The sequence below is a fragment of the Marmota monax genome, unplaced genomic scaffold, assembly GCF_021218885.2.
Source record: "Marmota monax isolate L192 unplaced genomic scaffold, Marmota_monax_Labrador192_F-V1.1 WCK01_AAM20220418_F8-fsc00030, whole genome shotgun sequence".
In the NCBI taxonomy this organism is placed as follows: Eukaryota; Metazoa; Chordata; class Mammalia; order Rodentia; family Sciuridae; genus Marmota; species Marmota monax.
Window position 1 is genome coordinate 4,062,359 of NW_026691988.1, and position 18,461 is coordinate 4,080,819.

Consider the following 18,461-nt stretch of genomic DNA (forward strand, 5'->3'; position numbering starts at 1 on the left):
TTGCTCATGATTGTCAAATGGAAGGACTAGGGTCTTCCTTCTTAGGGAAGGATCTTTCAGAACTGAACTCATAACAAATTGTAGCTTTTTAACTGTGTATGTGTGTGTTTTGGTTCACTTATATTTTGGGAGATAAATAACATGACTGTGAGTGGAATTACACAGTTTTTAAAAATTTGTATTTATTCCTTTGGGTCTTAAAATATTTTGCACAGTGTCTTACAAAATGTTGGTGTGCATTATAAAGGGTAGACATTTTATAAAGGTATTGAGGAAGAACTGTCAATAAATTAATCATTAAAGATTTAAAATTTGGAAAAAAATAAAAGTAAAGATATTAGAGATATTTATATTTTTCCTCTTGAGATCTACTGTTTAATACCTGTTTAAAATAATTTTTCCCAAACTTTTCAGAATTCTTGACTTGTATTTAGCTTATTTTGATCATGTATATAATTAATGTTTATTATGTAAGGTGCCTTTTCCCCCTTTTGAATGGAGAGTACCTTTCTTGGTGTAAAACCATAGTAACAATGGTAAAAGACTAAATCTAAACTAAAAAATCTCATCAAGAGAAACTTTTTTTTTTTTTAAAGGGGACTTCTCATGAACCTAAGCTGTCTTTTAATGGGTATACTAGCAAGCTTTGACTCTTCTAAGTGTTGATCATTATTATTGAATCATTTAGTGGAGAATACAACTTCTCCTTTCTTTATTAACATGATCATAATTTTGAGCACATTTTATTCTTCTGGAAATTATTATATCAGTGTATTTACCTGGGACCACTAAGCTGCTTTTGTGTTGAGTAAAAATAGTTTTGTACAAATAAGGACCATTGTCTATATCTGCAACTAACTGCAGTCTCCCAAGGGTGCTTAGTGTTACAAATATGAGTTAATAGAAATTAAATGAGAAAGTTCTCCTTTTACAGGGTCACATTTATATTTGGGTGTGAGAGTAGGAGGGGAGGAGCTAGGGTTGATAAAGGTAAGACAAAGTAAATTTGCTCTTAAATTTTAAATTACTGAGTGAACCTTCTGTGGAAGGCCTTTTCACAGTTATCCAGTGGTCTACAACTCCCCTATCATTTACCAAGAGTCACTAGAAGCAAAGAAGCAAAGTTTCTCAACCATGTCTATTTTCAGATAGTCATGTAGCTATCATTCACAGCTGTTCTCTTGCTGTGTACATTGTCATATGTATGTTTGTGTGTTTTTTTTTTCCTCTTTCTTTGGATTTCTATACCATGCACATTGACTATGTTTTTATGTGTGTGTGTGTGTGTGTGTGTGTGTGTGTGTGTGTAACTTCATTGATCATTCCTAGCTTTGAATCTTTGAATCATTTCTTTATTGCTTAAATATTTGAATGTAATAAAGATCTCTCAAACTTCTGTATTAGCTATTTATATTTTTAAATAGATGAAGTTTAAAAACTAAATACATTTATGCTCTATGAGGTACAATCTTTTAGATTCAACAAGAGAACGTTGGAAAGTAGTCATTCAGAAAAAAATAATGAAAACAAAAACATAATTTAGGTAATGTTGTTTATTAACACTTATTCTCCTGAATATCATAGAGATGCTGTTATATTTTAATAGTCTTTGGTCTAGCTTTGGGAATGGCAGGAACCGTGAATAGCGTTCCTTGTATGGTAGATTAAGCAGTATGAGTGCTTAATAAGTACTATGTGATGACGGACACACAGGAGGCAATGGTAAAGCATGAGTGTGAATATAAGTACATGGAAAATGTCCTTTATGAGTGTGCTTGCTAACTTGTTAGTTTATTTATGATTATATACCAACTGCAGTGAAAAATCTTCACTGTACCTGTGCTGGGGAGGGGGAAGATCTTCATTGGATGTGTCTTTTTTCTGCTTTTTTAACACTGTTTTTCCTTTCTCATAAACCCAGGTTTGATTCACCTCCTACCCTCTTATTTTCTTTGGATGGATTCAGGGCAGAATATTTACACACTTGGGGTGGACTTCTTCCTGTTATTAGCAAACTAAGTAAGTAGTTTCAGGTTTGATGACTGGGTTGTCACGATTTTGGTGAGATAAACTAGAGAAGCAGTCTTTTTTGGAAAAGTACTGGCAGACCTAACTATTCTACCAGACTTCTCCATTGCAGAGAGCCTGAACCTGGTGATAAGGCTCCAGCCTTTAATAGTGTGATCACTCTAAAGCTACCTTTTAAATACTTCTAAAATTATGTTATGTTAGGATTGTAACCCATTTTTATACACTATTACTCTTTTTTTATTATTATTATTTTGAGACAGGGTCTCACTAAGTTGCTGAGGCTGGCTTTTCCTCCTGCCTCAGACTGCCCAGCTGCTGGGATTACCAGCATGCACCACCATGCCTGGTCACATTTACATTTTCTTAGAAATTTGCATTCTTTTTGTGGAAACATTCCTTCTTATTTTATGACTATTCCATTTTAAAAGTAGAATTTTAAAACTACAGTTTTTTAACAGTAGAAAGTAGTTTTTATTATAATTATCATTATTTTTGTTATGACTCTAAAACATTCCTTTCTTTTTAAATTTGTTCTTTGTAGTTATACATGACAGTAGAGTATATTTTGACATATTTATACAAAATGATATGATACTACTAATATAGACTTGAAGTACTGCTACTTATCCTGTATTATCGTTTGAATTAAATCCTTTCAATTTTTTAAAAAAATCTCAGTTGAGCCCTCAGTTGAATGATTATTCTGCAGGTCACTGATGAAATGGTAGAATGGTCTTTTCCTGATATTGATGCCCCAATTTTAAACTCACATTAGTAACCAACAATATGGGTACCAAAAGTCAGTTGTATCAGCATTATAGAAAAAGGAAGATAATCACATATGAATATTAAAACTGTAGAAGTTAGTGGTTATTGGTGCTCAGTAATTATGTAGCTGTCATGTAAATACAGCAATTTTAATGTTCTGCTGGCATTCTAATATGTTTTTATCCCATAATTGAGTATACAAGGTTGTTTTAAACATTACAGTTACTCTCAGTAAAGGCCAAATTACATCTTACTACATGCCACAATGAGTTTTGTAGATTTTTAGAATTTCAGTTTTTAATTTCCACCTGGAGGAAAAGAATTTTTTTTTAATCTTGAGTAAAAAACATTTGGTATAAAAAGTTTTTAGCTTTATATGGACAAGATTGTGTTCTTACCAGTAGGCCCATGGATTTTGAAGCTTTTTGTCTCTATCACACCAGCAAGACATCCTGATTTCAAAATTAAGGAGCTATAGGTACTCATATATGCAATTTTCAAGAAATCAATACACAATGAGCCCAAGCCCTAGTATTGGCCAATTGGAATATGCAGCCTGCAGTTCCGAACTGTTAGCAAGGCAGTGAGTGATGCAGACACCTGGCAATCTGAGGAACATTATCAGGCAATGCAGTATTGAAACACTGGAATCATTAGGTAGAAGTTCCTTCCTCAATAATAGAGGCAGCAGAAGAAGAGTGGGACACCAGGGAAAAATGAATAGGCCATCCATCAGAGCAGTCTGACTTCCTTGCTTTCTCTGACTTGAAGCCAAATGACACCTTTTGTTTTTAAGCAGTCCAGTTCATCCAGGGGTGGTTGGTTCTGAATCTGTAGCACAGTACCCTGACACCCCAACTACTATTTCACCCTTATTCTAATTTGTAGATTTTGTTGCCAGGGCAGCTTTTTTTGTTCATTCCCTATTATAATTTAGGTGTTTGACTACTAAGTCCGAGCAAATATCTTGCAAGCATCATGTTATTCCAATTTGTCTGTCTTGAACTTTATGTTACTGTTAAGTATGGCATAACTACTTAATTGACTTAATTATTTTGTTTACTATGTTTCTGATTAAGAGGAAAAAACACATCTTTAACATTGAATTTATATCTAAAGTGTTACTTTATAATTCATCCTGAATTTTAATCTGGTTATAAATCCATTCTAATTATTTTACCTGATTTAAAGATACCGCTGTGGTATCAAAGCTAAATGAGATAAGTAGATTGTCAGATGTATTTAATAATGATGTTTATTTTTTCCCCTCCTAGAAAACTGTGGAACGTATACCAAAAACTTGAGACCAGTGTATCCAACAAAAACTTTTCCCAATCACTACAGCATTGTCACAGTAAGCTCTACATTTCAACTCTGCATTCCCTTATTTAAAGGGAATAAGTTATATTTTGCATAAAAAAGTAACTTGTTTTGCAATGCATGACAGAATCCATGTTTTATCTTTTGTAGGGACTTTATCCAGAATCCCATGGCGTAATTGACAATAAAATGTATGATCCCAAAATGAATGCTTCCTTTTCACTTAAAAGTAAAGAGAAGTTTAATCCTGAGTGGTACAAAGGAGAGCCAGTGAGTTCTTTGTTTTAGTTGCTAAAATAGTTTATTATTCTCGCTTATTTCAATTAGAGTAAAACAACCACATTCCTTGGAGTTTTTAATACCCTATTTCATTTACTGTGTTTGTGGTCATCTTTTCATAAATGGAGATGAATGCTGGTAATCTTAAATGCAACTTGTATGATATATGCAATTTTCAAGAAAATGAGAGTCTTTTATTTAAAGATGGATTTGGATTGTGCTGAGCCATTTTTCCTTTCTCTTTTCTTTCTTATAGTAGTATCATCTAGCAGTGATGTTTTTTAAAATTAATTATTATTTTAGTTGTACATTCATTTGGGGCACACAATGTGCTGATTTGATACATGTATATAATATGTAGTGATCAAATCAGGGTAGTTAATGTTTTCATCTTTTAAACATTTAAAAAACAGTTTTTAATTAACACAGAAATATTAAAATATAGAAACATTAATTACTCTGACTTTATCAGTACATATTGGAAACATGTATTGAAATACTACACTATACTTCATAAACATATGCAATTATTACAGGGATATATATATATATATATATATATATATATATATATATATATATTTTATATGGTGCAGGGGATCTAACCCAGTGCTTCATGCATGCTAGGCAAGGGCTCTACCACTGAGCCACAACCCCAAAACCCAGGGTAATATTTTTGATCTGTACAAAGCTATTTTTTTTTTTGAGACACGCAAGCTCTGGCTTTATTTGCATGTATAAATAACTTAGTAGGTTCTTTCTGATTGTAATTTAGATGCGTTCTCCTTTTTACTTTTTAAAAATTGCCATAATAATGAAAAATGGTCTTTCTAGATAATCTTGATGTTCCTTTTAGAAGGAGAAAAAGCACAGTATTTAATTTTGTAGGTCATGAATTCAAATGTTAGCTCTGATGTTTAAAGCTATGTGACTTTGGGTAAGTCATTCTTCCTGTGCCTTGATGTTCTCTGTCTATACTGTAGATAACAGGATTAACTACCTCAAGGTTACTGTGAAGATCATGCAAATTAATAATGTAGGAGGCTTATAGGAATCCTATTCATGTATATTATTGGCAGTAATAAATACTTAATAAATATTGGTTACATAAGGAAAAATGTCAACAAGTTAAAGACAGGTATATTGATGAATTTTTCTTCTTTCAAGAGAAACCTACTAATTAAGGGATATAGCTCTAAATGTTAAAGGAATTGCCAGCTGCCTTATGTCCATCTTTTAAATCTCCATTTAAATTTCCATTTGCTGCTGTTTAAAAGTCATATTATATGATTACTGTAATCTAATTGCTGGAGCTTACTGACCTTTAAAACAAGATAGCTCTTGAGAAGGATACCATAGTGTTGCAGGAACACACTCTCCTTCCTGAAAGATGAATGTTCACACGATTTCCTAACTTTCCTTCATTTTCTTCCCCAGATTTGGATCACAGCTAAGTATCAAGGCCTCAGGTCTGGCACATTTTTTTGGCCAGGATCCGATGTGACAATTAAAGGAATTTACCCAGATATCTACAAAGTATATAATGGGTATGTGTAAACGAACTTTTTCTAGGACCTTGCAAGACAGAACATCTTATTTTTTCTCTCATCGCCCCCCCCCCCAATGGAATCCTAAGCCCTAGGATTTGAGTGGTGTGTACAGACCTGAAGAATGGAGACACTAAACATTTTAACCCTAGGAAGCAAAAGAACTTGGAAATAGAAAAGGCAGATGCATTAAAGAATACATTGTTAGGAATGACTCCCTGATGTTCAAAATATTATTTAAAAGAAAATATTCATGATATCTCTGAATTTCCCTTTCTAAATTACTTCAATAAATATGCTTTCCAGTGAAAGAATCTGTTTAGGATAACTTCCTCATGATATCCAAAATTCACAATATATTCAGAAAAGGCAAAAAAAAAAAAAAAAATTAAGGGAAGATTCTTGGCTGATTTTTATTGAAAAATCAATACAGGATATTTGGAGCTGAGACGGAGAATAGGGCAAACAGAAAAGATCATAAATCCCAAACAAAAATGGCATAGCAGTTTCTTTCGTAATATTGCTATGTATTCTTCAGGGTTCACCTGGGCACAGTGTAGTGTCTTTCCTTGACCTTGTTATTTGCCAATGTTTTCATCCTATAAATGAAATGGAGATGGCGAGTAAGATTGGATGTACCATGTACTGTACTAGCATGGGGAATTCATGGTCTCTGGTTTCTCAAGCTCTATTCTTGCGGTTGGGCAAGCACCCTGATGGAGCTCTGTCAACAAAGCCCAGAGGAAGGCATAATTAACTCTGCTAGAGATGTTGCCTGGATAATTGTTATTTGCTTATCAGATGCCTTAATCCAAATTGTACTAAGTGTCATCTGTGGCTAAGCTCTGCCTGAGGTGTCCTTTGTAGACTGTATTAATGCATTGATATATGTGTAGTAAACAATGCCTGCTTCCAGATACATGAATAATACCCTCCAGTAGAGGAGGAGAAGCAAATTTTTAAACCAAATTACCACTTTTATTTATATAAAAGCTCAATTTTAGTCCCTCATTGGAAAAAAAATTGAAGTTTTCGATCAAAAGCTTTCCGTAACTTCAAACACAATAAATGCTTTGCCTTGTTTTAGTATTCCTTAATGCTATTTTATTTTAAATCCACACATTTCTCACAGATTTGTTTCATTGTGTTCTTCCTTAATTTTAGTTCCATTCCATTTGAAGAAAGAATTTTAGCTGTTCTTCAGTGGCTACAGCTTCCTAGAGATGAAAGGTATGTAGAAAGTTAATTTCTATTATGAATACTCCTTTGGCCAGTTGTGGTGGCACACATCTGTAATCCCAGCTGCTCAGGAGGCTTAGAGGATTTGAGAGTTCAAAGCCAACCTTAGCAAAAGCAAGGCACTAAGCAACTCAGTGAGACCCTGTCTCTAAATAAATACAAAATAGGGCTGAGGATGTGGCTTAGTGGTTGAGTACCCTTGAGTTCAACCCTTGGAACCTTAAATAAATAAATAAATACTCCTTTGTATAATAGAAATTACATACTTATTAAAAATAGACTACAGTAAAATCTGGCTATTGGTTTTAATGTTTTAGATCCAAATTAACTCTTTAATGAACTATTATGGTCACATTTTGAAGAATTCCAAACCTGTAAATTATTTTTAGTAAGTTTAGAAATGTTACCTCAGTGTTGTAGAATTTTTAATCACTATTAATTGTTGAAATATTCTTTCCATTCTGTTTTTCAATGTGTTCGTAAAATATTACATTTTGATACTGTTTGATTTAGACCACACTTTTACACTCTGTATTTAGAAGAACCAGATTCTTCAGGCCATTCATATGGACCAGTCAGCAGTGAAGTAAGTACATTTTTTATCAGTGATTACACCATTAAACCTAGTCTCATTTAACCAAACCTTTGAAGCAGAATTCTAGATCATTCCCTAAGACCCTATGATTTCTGAAAAGAGTGAGTAGTATCATGCACAATAATTTTACTAAACCAAATAGTACACTTTCAACTAAATAAGACTTGGGAAAATTGTTCTGCTTGTATTTTCTTCAGTGCAAAATTGAACTGATGAATTAAATTCTGTATTTTTTATTCCAAAGTCTTTATTTACTCCATATCCTTCTCTCTTGGCCTAAAAGCTAAGTGCTTTATAAGAATTTTATAAGCAGGTAAAATTCCAAATTTTCATGAAAATATAGGGCAACAGGTTAAAAAGGAGAGGCTTCCTCTGAACTCTTTTTCTTGGGAGCTCTGTCCCTAGCTGCTGAGACCATTAGGCTTAAAACAGAGCTTGAATACTTAAGGATGGGAAGGGTTTATCAAATGTATAGAGATATTCACATAATCATCTTTTATTTGATGGATGCCAGGAAACTAAAGAGACCAGCTCATGGACTAATGCTCGTAGTGTGACTATTTGACCTGAACTCCTTTCAGGATCTTAGCCAGCTCCTGTCTATGTTTATCATCTGTACAATGCTTTAAAACACTTCTTGCTTTCAGAGTTCATGTGGCCACACCATTTTTATATCTTGGAGCACAGAAAGTGTTAGCATAGAAAAATGATTTGAGTTTCTTTGCATCTCTAAATTGACTTTCTTTCTAATATTTATCTGTGACCTAAGATATAAAAACAAAGGAAAAGTAAGAATCTGTGAGAATTGTTGGTCACAAAAAAAGAGAAAAGAGGTATTGCCAGGATTCCTTATTTCAAAATCCCAGTTTACTTACCTTTGCTTCCTGTGATTCCATGGGATAAGAAACTATAAACACACTCTTCTTTAATAGCTTCGGGTTTCCCAACAAATTTATATCAGTTCCTTTACCCAGGTGGCACAGGTTGGATAGTTTGTAAACCTTAAGGACTTTCATGACAGGGTCTCAATGAAAGCCTGTCCTGACATGTTCATTATGATTCTGTTTTTGAGGGCACTACTTGGTCTCAATGCTTACTTCTGTAACAGTGGAGGAAGAAAGAGAAAAGACAATGCCCATTTTCTCACTTGACTCTAGAACATCTGCCTAAACTACCTTCCCTTAGTTTGACTGACCCTGCATCTGTCCTAAATTTGCCCCTCTTAATGAGTAGGTACTACTGCTTAGATTGCTTTTCATCTCATACAAAAGAGAGTGAAATGGAGGGGAAGATGATCTCATCCAGGTCTGTTTCTATCCTTTGTATTCGTTCCATCAAATTCCATCCTGGCAGCCCCACCGTAGTTAATGATCCCACTGTGCCCTCCTTTGAGTCTGTTCTATAGTTCAGCAGAATTGCTTTTTCCTACAGGTGGGGTAAGGAAGATGAGTGCCCAACTATGTGGCCATGTCATATTTGGCCTAAAGGAAATATTTCTCGTAACTCCTTCTAAAATTTGAAAAACTAACCAGGGGGCTAGTGTGCTTTTTTTTACTCCTTTACTGTGGTCACTGGCACTTAAGACCCATGTCTAGATCTTTGACTATAAAATACTCTGACTCGTTTTGTGATTGTTTGTTTGTCCAGTTAGGTAAGTTTTAGAGTTGGTGCTGCTCTGATTACTAATAATTTTGCACAGTACAAGCTTTCCTGATGCATCTTCCTTCAAGGTTGAACCTGTTGCTCTTCAAGTCTTACTTATTAATTTGTTGATTCTGTTAAACTCTGTTTATTATTGGCATCTCAATATTTTTAATACTTAAAAATTCCAGTTTATGTTGTTTGGAATATACGTATTTGCCTATATAGAGATTTTCCATAAGAAAGTACATTATATTTATATATATAAAATATAGGCAAGAGCACAACTTAAGTCCCTGGATATCTTTGAAAGGCTTGGAAGAACTTGTCTCATATTAAAGTGAAATATACTGACTATAAATGAAGATTAAACTGATTCCATATATTATAGAAAACACAAAAAACTGCACAAGAACTTTCCTCACATGCTTTTACCAAGAGAGAGGAAAAGAACAATGCCAGAAAGTGATATGCCGAGAACCTTTGCCATTCTGTGTCCTTGAATTATTCTTATGTAATATGAATGCAGTTTGTATGGAGATAAGTAATTTTTTAACTTGTAAGTTCCAAGTTAAAAAATTTAAATGCATAAGAAGCATATCATGAATAATTTTAACACTTTCGAAAATTAGAAAAACTTTTACTTAAACAGTGACCATTTAAATGATCAGAAAGTACATGAAGAAACTGTAAAAAAAATGAAGTAGTAATTAAGAATACAGTGATTTCTTGCCAAACACTAGATTTGAGCTAGTATTAGTTTGACACCTGGGTTTCTTCTAAGTAGTAGCTCTTGAATCTCCAGGAGGTAAAATTAATCAGAACAGCTAATGTCATTCCCAAACTTGTGATTGAGCAAATGCAGAATTTGGACCCTCCCAGTGTTAACATTAGCAGGTATTTACTATTCTCCATTTCTTTGATCTTGACCTGTGCTAGTCTAACATGAACTAGTTTATCATAATTACATCCACTATTCTTTTTCTTTTCTTGGTGTTTTTTTTTAATAGGCATAAATTTCTATAGAAATGATCATTAGTAGGGAATGCTCATATGAGATTTGCTTCCCATCCTTAGGTCATCAGAGCCTTGCAGAGGGTCGACAACATGGTTGGCATGCTGATGGATGGTCTGAAAGGACTGAATTTGCATAGATGCCTGAACCTCATCCTTATTTCAGATCATGGTAATCTGAATTTGTATCATTTACTCTTCAGGTTAAACGGTATAAAAATCAAAGTGAATTTGATTAACTTTTATTTCATATTTCCTATGAATGTTATAGATCAAAATGTACTTTCTTATGGAAAGTCTTTAAGAAAAGCTTACACTAATATGATAGACACAGAATTCACAGAAATTTAAAAGCCTATAGGCTCCCATCAGCCAAAATGCACTTGGCTTCTGATTTTGGAAAATCCTACACCAGGCTATTTGAAGAGTTGGAAAAAACTTTTTATTAAATTTTGTTAATTTTGCAATTTTAGATTTAACTGGAGCACATTATCATGTACATATTTAGTTTTCTTTAGCATGAAATCTGACTTCAGAGGCAGTATATATTTTGATGACATAATTTCATAATAATGTGATGTTTTTGACATATTTGTGTATAGCTCTAGGACTAAATAATTTATGGTGTAATGGCTCCTGTAATGGTTCATGCTTATAATCCCAGCTACTGGGGAGGTTGAGGCAAAATGATCATAAGTTCTAGGCCAGCCTGTGCAATTTTGGGGGATCTTGTCTTAAATTAAAAAAAAATATATGTAGAGGTATAAAGCTCAGTGCCATTGGGTTCAATCCCTAATACTATAAAAAAAGAAAATGGTGAGTATGCAAGAAAGTAAAAAGTGTGTTCTTGGGGCTGGGGATGTGGCTCAAGCGGCAGCGCGCTCACCTGGCATGCGTGGGGCGCTGGGTTCGATCCTCAGCACCACATAAAAATAAAATAAAGATGTTGTGTCCACCGAAAACTAAAAAATAAATATTAAAAAATTCTCTCTATTTCTCTTTAAAAAAGAAAAGTGTGCTCTTTTTTGTTTTTGTTGTTTACTTCAGAAATAATTGTAGACAGCTATATTTATAAACAGTCCCAAGAAGTTCCATGCTAAAGAAACTTCAGTCCCACAGTGAGATTAAAATACTAGATGATTTTGGGCAAATAACTGTCTAAAACTGTGATAAGACAGTGTTCCTTTACTCACGTAATGATTTGGAAATACAGAGATAAGAAGAAACATTAAACTAGTTTGGTGAAGGAAAGGGAAAATATTTTGAAAAAAGTGAACTGGAGGATTTAGCTGAATTTCTGTTTTCTTCTCTATCAGATGTTGAACTGATAGGAGTGTCAAACTCAAATGTAATTCAATTCTGGAAGGAAAAGAAAGTTTTCTTTTATATTAAATTTATTATTAAAGTTAGAATATGTTTGGTGGTTTCTTTCTCCTAGGCATGGAACAAGGCAGTTGTAAGAAGTATATATATCTGAATAAATATTTGGGGGATGTTAAAAATATTAAAGTTGTTTATGGACCTGCTCCTCGATTGAGACCCTCTGATGTCCCAGATAAATACTATTCATGTAAGTATGGTTAAGAATATATTACTCTAAATCATTATTTCTGTAAACTGAAGAGAATCAGTTAGTTTAATAATTAAATTTGCAGTACAGGTCTTTTCTACTTACAGAAATTTTATGAGACTAGATTTGAGGACACAAGTTCAACGTGTACCTACTTAATATTCATAGGCTAAGCATATTATTTGATTTTCTTAATACATTTCATATTGTGGTGTGTATTTTACTTGTACTAGGCTCAAGATTGTGATTAGAAAAAAGTTTAAAGGAAAAATTCAACTGCATTTGTTAGAATTTAGGTACTTAATGACACTTCATTAAAATAACTTACATCATTTTGGTATAATATGCTATTACGAGGAGGAATGCTGAGCGAGATGGTTAATTCTATAAGCAGTTGGTTCCAGTCCTTAGAAATTACATAAACCATTCCAAAAAGCAATGAGTCTTTAAAACAGGGAAGGAAAAGAAATTTCATATTCTCACTTGACCACATGTGAAATACAAAATACCAAGAAATTAAGTTATTTATTCTTTTGTAAATCAAGCATATTTTGTAACTATTTTTGCCTCTTGAATACCATCCTTGATAACTTTTGGATATGTATGGCAAATTTTATCCTTTTGATCTAATTAACTTTGAAATGGGAAGAGAAATGAGCTTTTCAGAGTTATTAGAATTAGGTTAGGATTGGGCTCTATAAATAGATAGAATTCTGTGGATACTGTTGAATATTAATGAAGAAAAATAGATTTCACTACAGGAAAATGATTATGCAGATAAATTAACTCAGTGACACAGCACAGGTTCCATGTGCACAATGAAAACTTTTAATTAATTCTTTTTTAATTTAGGAAAGTAAAGTACAATCAGCTTTTCATACCTGAGAATTCCATGTCTGTGGATTTGAGTAACTATGGATTGAAAAATTTGGAAAAAAATTGTTTTTTTTCCCAAGCATGTACAGATTGTTTTGAAGTTATTTTCTAAACAATATAATACAACAACTAGTTAGATAGCATTTAGTTATTTTAGATACGATAAATAATCAAGAGATGATTTTAAATCTGTAAGAGGTTGTGTGTAGGTTATGTGCGAATATTACTCCATTTTGCTAAAGAGACTTGAGCATCTCACCGAAGATTTTAGGTAGCCATGGGGAACTCCTGAAACAAATCCCCTCAGATACTGAAGGAGAACTGCACGATTGTTATAAAAACCATACAGGCAATAGCAGTCCCCAGACATTGTTTTGGGAATTAGCTTTAGCCATACCTTATCTCAGGTAGATACCCAAATTTCCCATATTAAAACAAAAGCAATGTATCAATTTATTTCTATACATACAAAAATGTATATTTTTTCTGAATAATTTTCTCAAACTTTACATGCAAAGAAGAAATGAAAGAATATTTAGGAAACTAAATGGTTATTGATATGTAGCACCAAATATACCTAATAAACCTAATGGGCTTATTATGTAAATTTGTTTTTAAAACTTGCCCTCTCTTCTAAGTTTTCCTATGCCCCTCTTACTTGGAAATTCTACCATTATCATTGAATATTGAAAAATACAAAGTAAAGAATAACAGTTTCACATCATAAATCCCCCTAGTTAGCAACTCAATTCCCATCTCTAGAGACAACTACTGTAAAGTCTGGAATGTGTCTTCCCAAGTGTTTGCTATATGTATATAAAACACATATTTTAATTTTTACACAGTAAAATCATACTAGATCTACATTGGTTGTAAATAAATAGATAAATAGATATTCGGATGAATAGGTAGATGAACATGCTGATGAATAAATAAAAGGATGAATGGACTGGAATATAGATGAACAACATGGATGGATAGATGTTCTATAATTTGTCTTAGTAATATGACATGATATCATGGGTGCCATAATAGAGCAGTACTTAAGGATCTGTCTTAAATTCCTTTCAATGACGAATATACAGTGACTTAAATAAACTGTTTGAAATCTGCTTTGGTATTTAAATATAGGGTTTGAACCTGACATTCTACATTTTTGTATTTGTAATTGTAGCATATCCACAACTGTTAATTCTTGTTTGTTCCCCTTCAGTTAATTATGAAGGCATTGCCAGAAATCTTTCTGTGAGTACAATTATTCCATTTTATAGTTATTGTTAATTTGTGTACTGTATATTTATAGAAAAGTTTCAGTATTTGTAATTGGGATTATGGGATTTGAATTTTGGGGTATTTTGGGGGGCCAGCATGTAGAAGCTTATATTTAAGGATATGTCTCAATAATCTTATGTTTGAAAGTTTTTAAAATTTGTTTATTGGGATTGTAAACTTTTTATGAAGGTACCAGAAATAATTGAAGGGGAAAAAAAAAAAAAAAAAAGAAAGCAAAACCTATTGCTGTACCAGCATAAACGCTGTTAGCATTATGGAATATTTCCTTTTAGGCTTTTTGTTTTTGTTGTTGTAGGGTTGGTTTGTTTGTTTCTGTGGTGCTAGGATTGAACCCAGGGCCTTGTTCCACTGAGATATACCCACAGTCCCCATCTTCTTTTTCAATGCTTATTTTTTAAAATAAGTTTTTGTCCTGGTGCTAATTTATTTATGCTACGTTTTGCACTTGCTCCATTTTATATCTTGAAGAAAATTCTAACAATTAGTTATCAAGGTATTTGAAATTAGGGTCACCAGTTATAACTCAACTATAATCTAGTGACACAGTCCAAGAGCCCTGAGGCTTTTATGCAGTAATAATTATGATATCCTATAAAAGTTTTAACTAGCTTACAATAGTCACCTTGTAAATCATACAAACAGTAAGAGCTATTATTTTTCTTTCTGTGACTTTTTAGGCAGATGGGTAAAATCAATGGGAGAAAAAATTCACATGAAGTTAGGAAGGAATTTCAATAGAAATATGCACTTTGGATAATATGGAAATAATAGATTTTCCTTTGCTTTTTGCAAATTTAGTGCCGGGAACCAAACCAGCACTTCACACCTTACCTGAAACAGTTCTTACCCAAGCGTTTGCACTTTGCCAAAAGTGACAGGATTGAACCCTTGACATTCTATTTGGATCCTCAGTGGCAACTTGCATTGTAAGTTCTGATCTCTTAGTATAGTACTTCAAGGTAACCATTGGGCACTTTATATGTGAATACAATATGATTCTCTTCAACTCAGGATTTCTCAACCTTGGCTTATAAACATTTTGAGTTGGGTAATGTTTTATTGTGGGGAGCTGTCCTGTGTATTGTGGAATATTAGACAGGATCCCTGACTTCTACCTGCCAGATGAAAGTAGCACCGTTTCTCCAGTTCTGACAACTAAAAATGTCTCCAGACATTGCCATAAATCCCCGGGGGAGAGGAACTGTTGCTCACGCCTCCCACATCCCTATTGATAATTATTATTATCTATATTCACATTATCACTTGCTATTTACATCTCTTTTACAGATTGCAATTATATCTAACAATACTTCAAAGTCCAACAAGAAGTTGATAAAAGCACTTTATTATTTGGGTAGTTAATATTGTTAATATCTCAAAATTTACTCACAATTTTTATGACTGCAAGAAACCAGTTGTGACACATACCCCTGTCAAATAAAAACCTAAGCAGTGGACCAGAATCCACTCAACCCAATGACACCATCTCTACTCTTACTAGAGAACTGTGTTTTTATTTAGAAGAATATGAAAGAGGGAATGATCCATACCCTTATAAAAGGAAGATTAATATTTAGTGTCTCTAAATGCTGTATTCTAAACATTTCTTTATGTCACTGCATTTTTACAAATGACCTAACATAAGAAATTTTAATCAAGAGAAGGTAATTAAATTATCTGAAGTCACAACACAGCTGGCATAGTAGGATTCAAACCACTTCTGTCTTGATGTTAGTGGCTGTTCACCTCTGTCTTTCTTTTTTTTTTTTTTGTCTATTTCATGGACAAATCAACTCTAAGTAATACAGTATAAATGAGAATAACCAAACATTTCAAGGCCAAGTGGTTTTATTTACTTTATGTTAGTTTAACAAAATAGTTTCTTTTTTCTTATGAAAATAATGTCATGACTTTCAGTTATGTTCCATGAATAGGCTTTACACCATTAATTCATATCTGTCAAAATTAGGAATCCCTCAGAAAGGAAATATTGTGGAAGTGGATTTCATGGCTCTGACAATGTATTTTCAAATATGCAAGTGAGTAAATCTTTTATACTTAAAAAAATAGCATTCAATCTGAAGAAAAACTGACAACAGAAAGTTTGAAACTTAAAAACACACTGGGATTATATGTCTTGAATGAGAATTAATGCAACATTTTCATAGAGCTATTTTTCTTCAGATCTTCAAAAATTTTGTTAATATTTTATATTCTTGTCTCGTGGACATATGACTTATATCTCCTACTAAATTTCTAATAATTATTTCACATATATTTGTGCTTCATGAAATATATTGCCCCACAGTAAAAGAAAGCCAGTGATTTAATAGATGAAAAAGTATCACACTTAGGTTCTGAAAGATGATAGTATCTTATGTTTATCTAGTACTTCTATATTTCAAAATACACTTATTGTATTTACCTAATTTAATGCCTGCAGCACTGTGTGAGGTAGACAGGGTGAGGTTTATATCCTATTTAATAGGATATAAATTTCATAGGGTGCCAGGTGCTCCTGGCATGTGTTATAGAAATATTTGGAAAATAGATTTCATCATCCATTCTATGTTGACTATCAAGTCGAGGATTATGGTAAAACTAAGAGAAATAGTCTTAGTATTCTTAGATTATATGTGCAACAAGGACTAAAATAATACCCCACCAAGTCCAGTGGGCATGGTATTTTCCCCATGTCATAACATAACCAGTTTATACATGTACAATGTGAATAATATGATTTTCTGACCAACTATATACATAACTGAACTGTACTGATAAGCTGACTTTTCTGGCCAATCCAGGCACTCTTTGTTGGCTATGGACCTGGATTCAAGCATGGCATTGAGGTTGACGCTTTTGAAAATATCGAAGTCTATAACTTAATGTGTGGTAAGTGTGAATAGGCAGCTTCTTTCCTTCTGGAAACAGAGCTGGAGTAGGATTATCAAAAGTAGGTCACATGGTGAGCTCCTTTCTGGGGAAGAGGATGAGGCAAGGCGGACACGTCCATTCTGTTTCTTCTTCCTGACCCAGAAATGCTCATCAAATGTGCAGAGCATACATCTTATTACTTATCTGATTTTTTTCCACCAGGCTGCACTCTGGGTTGCACGTTCTAGGTCCTGGGTTTCAGTACATGATTTTGAGTCAGTGTAGTGGTGGAAGCCAGGGAGGAGAGCGTTGGGAAGTGAAAAGTGGGCAGGACAGGTGGAACCTGTGGTAACAGTAATAGTTGAGTGGATGGCAATGTGGAGGGTGTAGCCATAAGGGAAAATTCATTAAGTATATCCTTTGTTCAGTCTGTGGCTTCTGAATTAGTGCTTTTATGGTGGAATGTTGGATTTTAAATATTATTTCAAGTTAAACATTATTACATTTACAAAACCTTAAACTGTCTTGAGGATAATTCTTTCAGTTGGGTGCCTGTAAGATTTAATGAGATAATATATCCTAAACACTTAAAGCAGGTCCTAGCATGTAGTAAGTGCTTTATACGTGTTCACTGTTTTTATTATTAAAATCATGAATCTTAGACTCGGGAATAGCTGGGTTTTGAATCCTTGATCTACTAAGTTAATAGCCTTTAGGACTTGGGCAAAACACTTTGATTATTTATTTACCAAATGTGGATAGTAATTTTATTTGTTTGTTTTGAAGATTAAGTAGAAAAATATATTAGCACAGCTAATGGCATATAATATGCATTCAACAGAGGATGACTATAGTTATTACACACCTTAAAATTCAGAGAATTTTACAGCAAAATAGAGCACAGGTAACAGTATTTCTATTAAAAATAGTACTAGTCATAAATAGTTCAAAACTCAAGAGAATTTTATAGTTTTAGTTACAGAGTAAAGGATTCATTTATATGTATCTAACATACATATATGATATAGCATAAGTCTACTCTTTGGTTTTGAAACTTCTAAGTAATTCTTTGCCATTCTTGGCATTATGCAGATTTACTGAATTTGACTCCAGCTCCTAATAATGGAACTCATGGAAGTCTTAACCATCTTCTGAAGAATCCTGTTTATACTCCAAAGCATCCTAAAGAAGTGCACCCCCTGGTACAGTGTCCCTTCACCAGAACCCCCAGAGATAACCTTGGCTGCTCCTGCGACTCCTCAGTAAGTATTGCTGAAAAGCCCAGCCCACTAGGGAAGGGCTCCTGGCACCCTCTGCACAGCATGTGTTATAGAAATAGTCAGCAATGCAATTAAACTTATGAGTGAGAGGTAAACATTTATTTATTTTTAAATCTAGGGACACATAAAGACCC

The 18,461-nt window shown here is 33.4% G+C and overlaps 1 protein-coding gene across 2 annotated transcripts in view; it reads left to right on the forward strand.

The window, feature by feature from the left end:
• Enpp1 (ectonucleotide pyrophosphatase/phosphodiesterase 1) overlaps positions 1–18,461 on the forward strand; it is a 60,453-nt gene that overhangs the window by 28,718 nt on the left and 13,274 nt on the right. For both annotated transcript variants that reach the window (XM_046449645.2, XM_046449654.2), the window contains exons 6-18: positions 1,922–2,019; positions 4,074–4,153; positions 4,270–4,389; positions 5,836–5,945; positions 7,110–7,175; positions 7,698–7,770; positions 10,498–10,606; positions 11,873–12,004; positions 14,094–14,125; positions 14,972–15,099; positions 16,143–16,212; positions 16,978–17,065; positions 18,140–18,309. In XM_046449645.2, the coding sequence (XP_046305601.1) occupies positions 1,922–2,019; positions 4,074–4,153; positions 4,270–4,389; positions 5,836–5,945; positions 7,110–7,175; positions 7,698–7,770; positions 10,498–10,606; positions 11,873–12,004; positions 14,094–14,125; positions 14,972–15,099; positions 16,143–16,212; positions 16,978–17,065; positions 18,140–18,309 (1,276 nt within the window). The remainder of the gene's footprint in view (positions 1–1,921; positions 2,020–4,073; positions 4,154–4,269; positions 4,390–5,835; positions 5,946–7,109; positions 7,176–7,697; positions 7,771–10,497; positions 10,607–11,872; positions 12,005–14,093; positions 14,126–14,971; positions 15,100–16,142; positions 16,213–16,977; positions 17,066–18,139; positions 18,310–18,461) is intronic.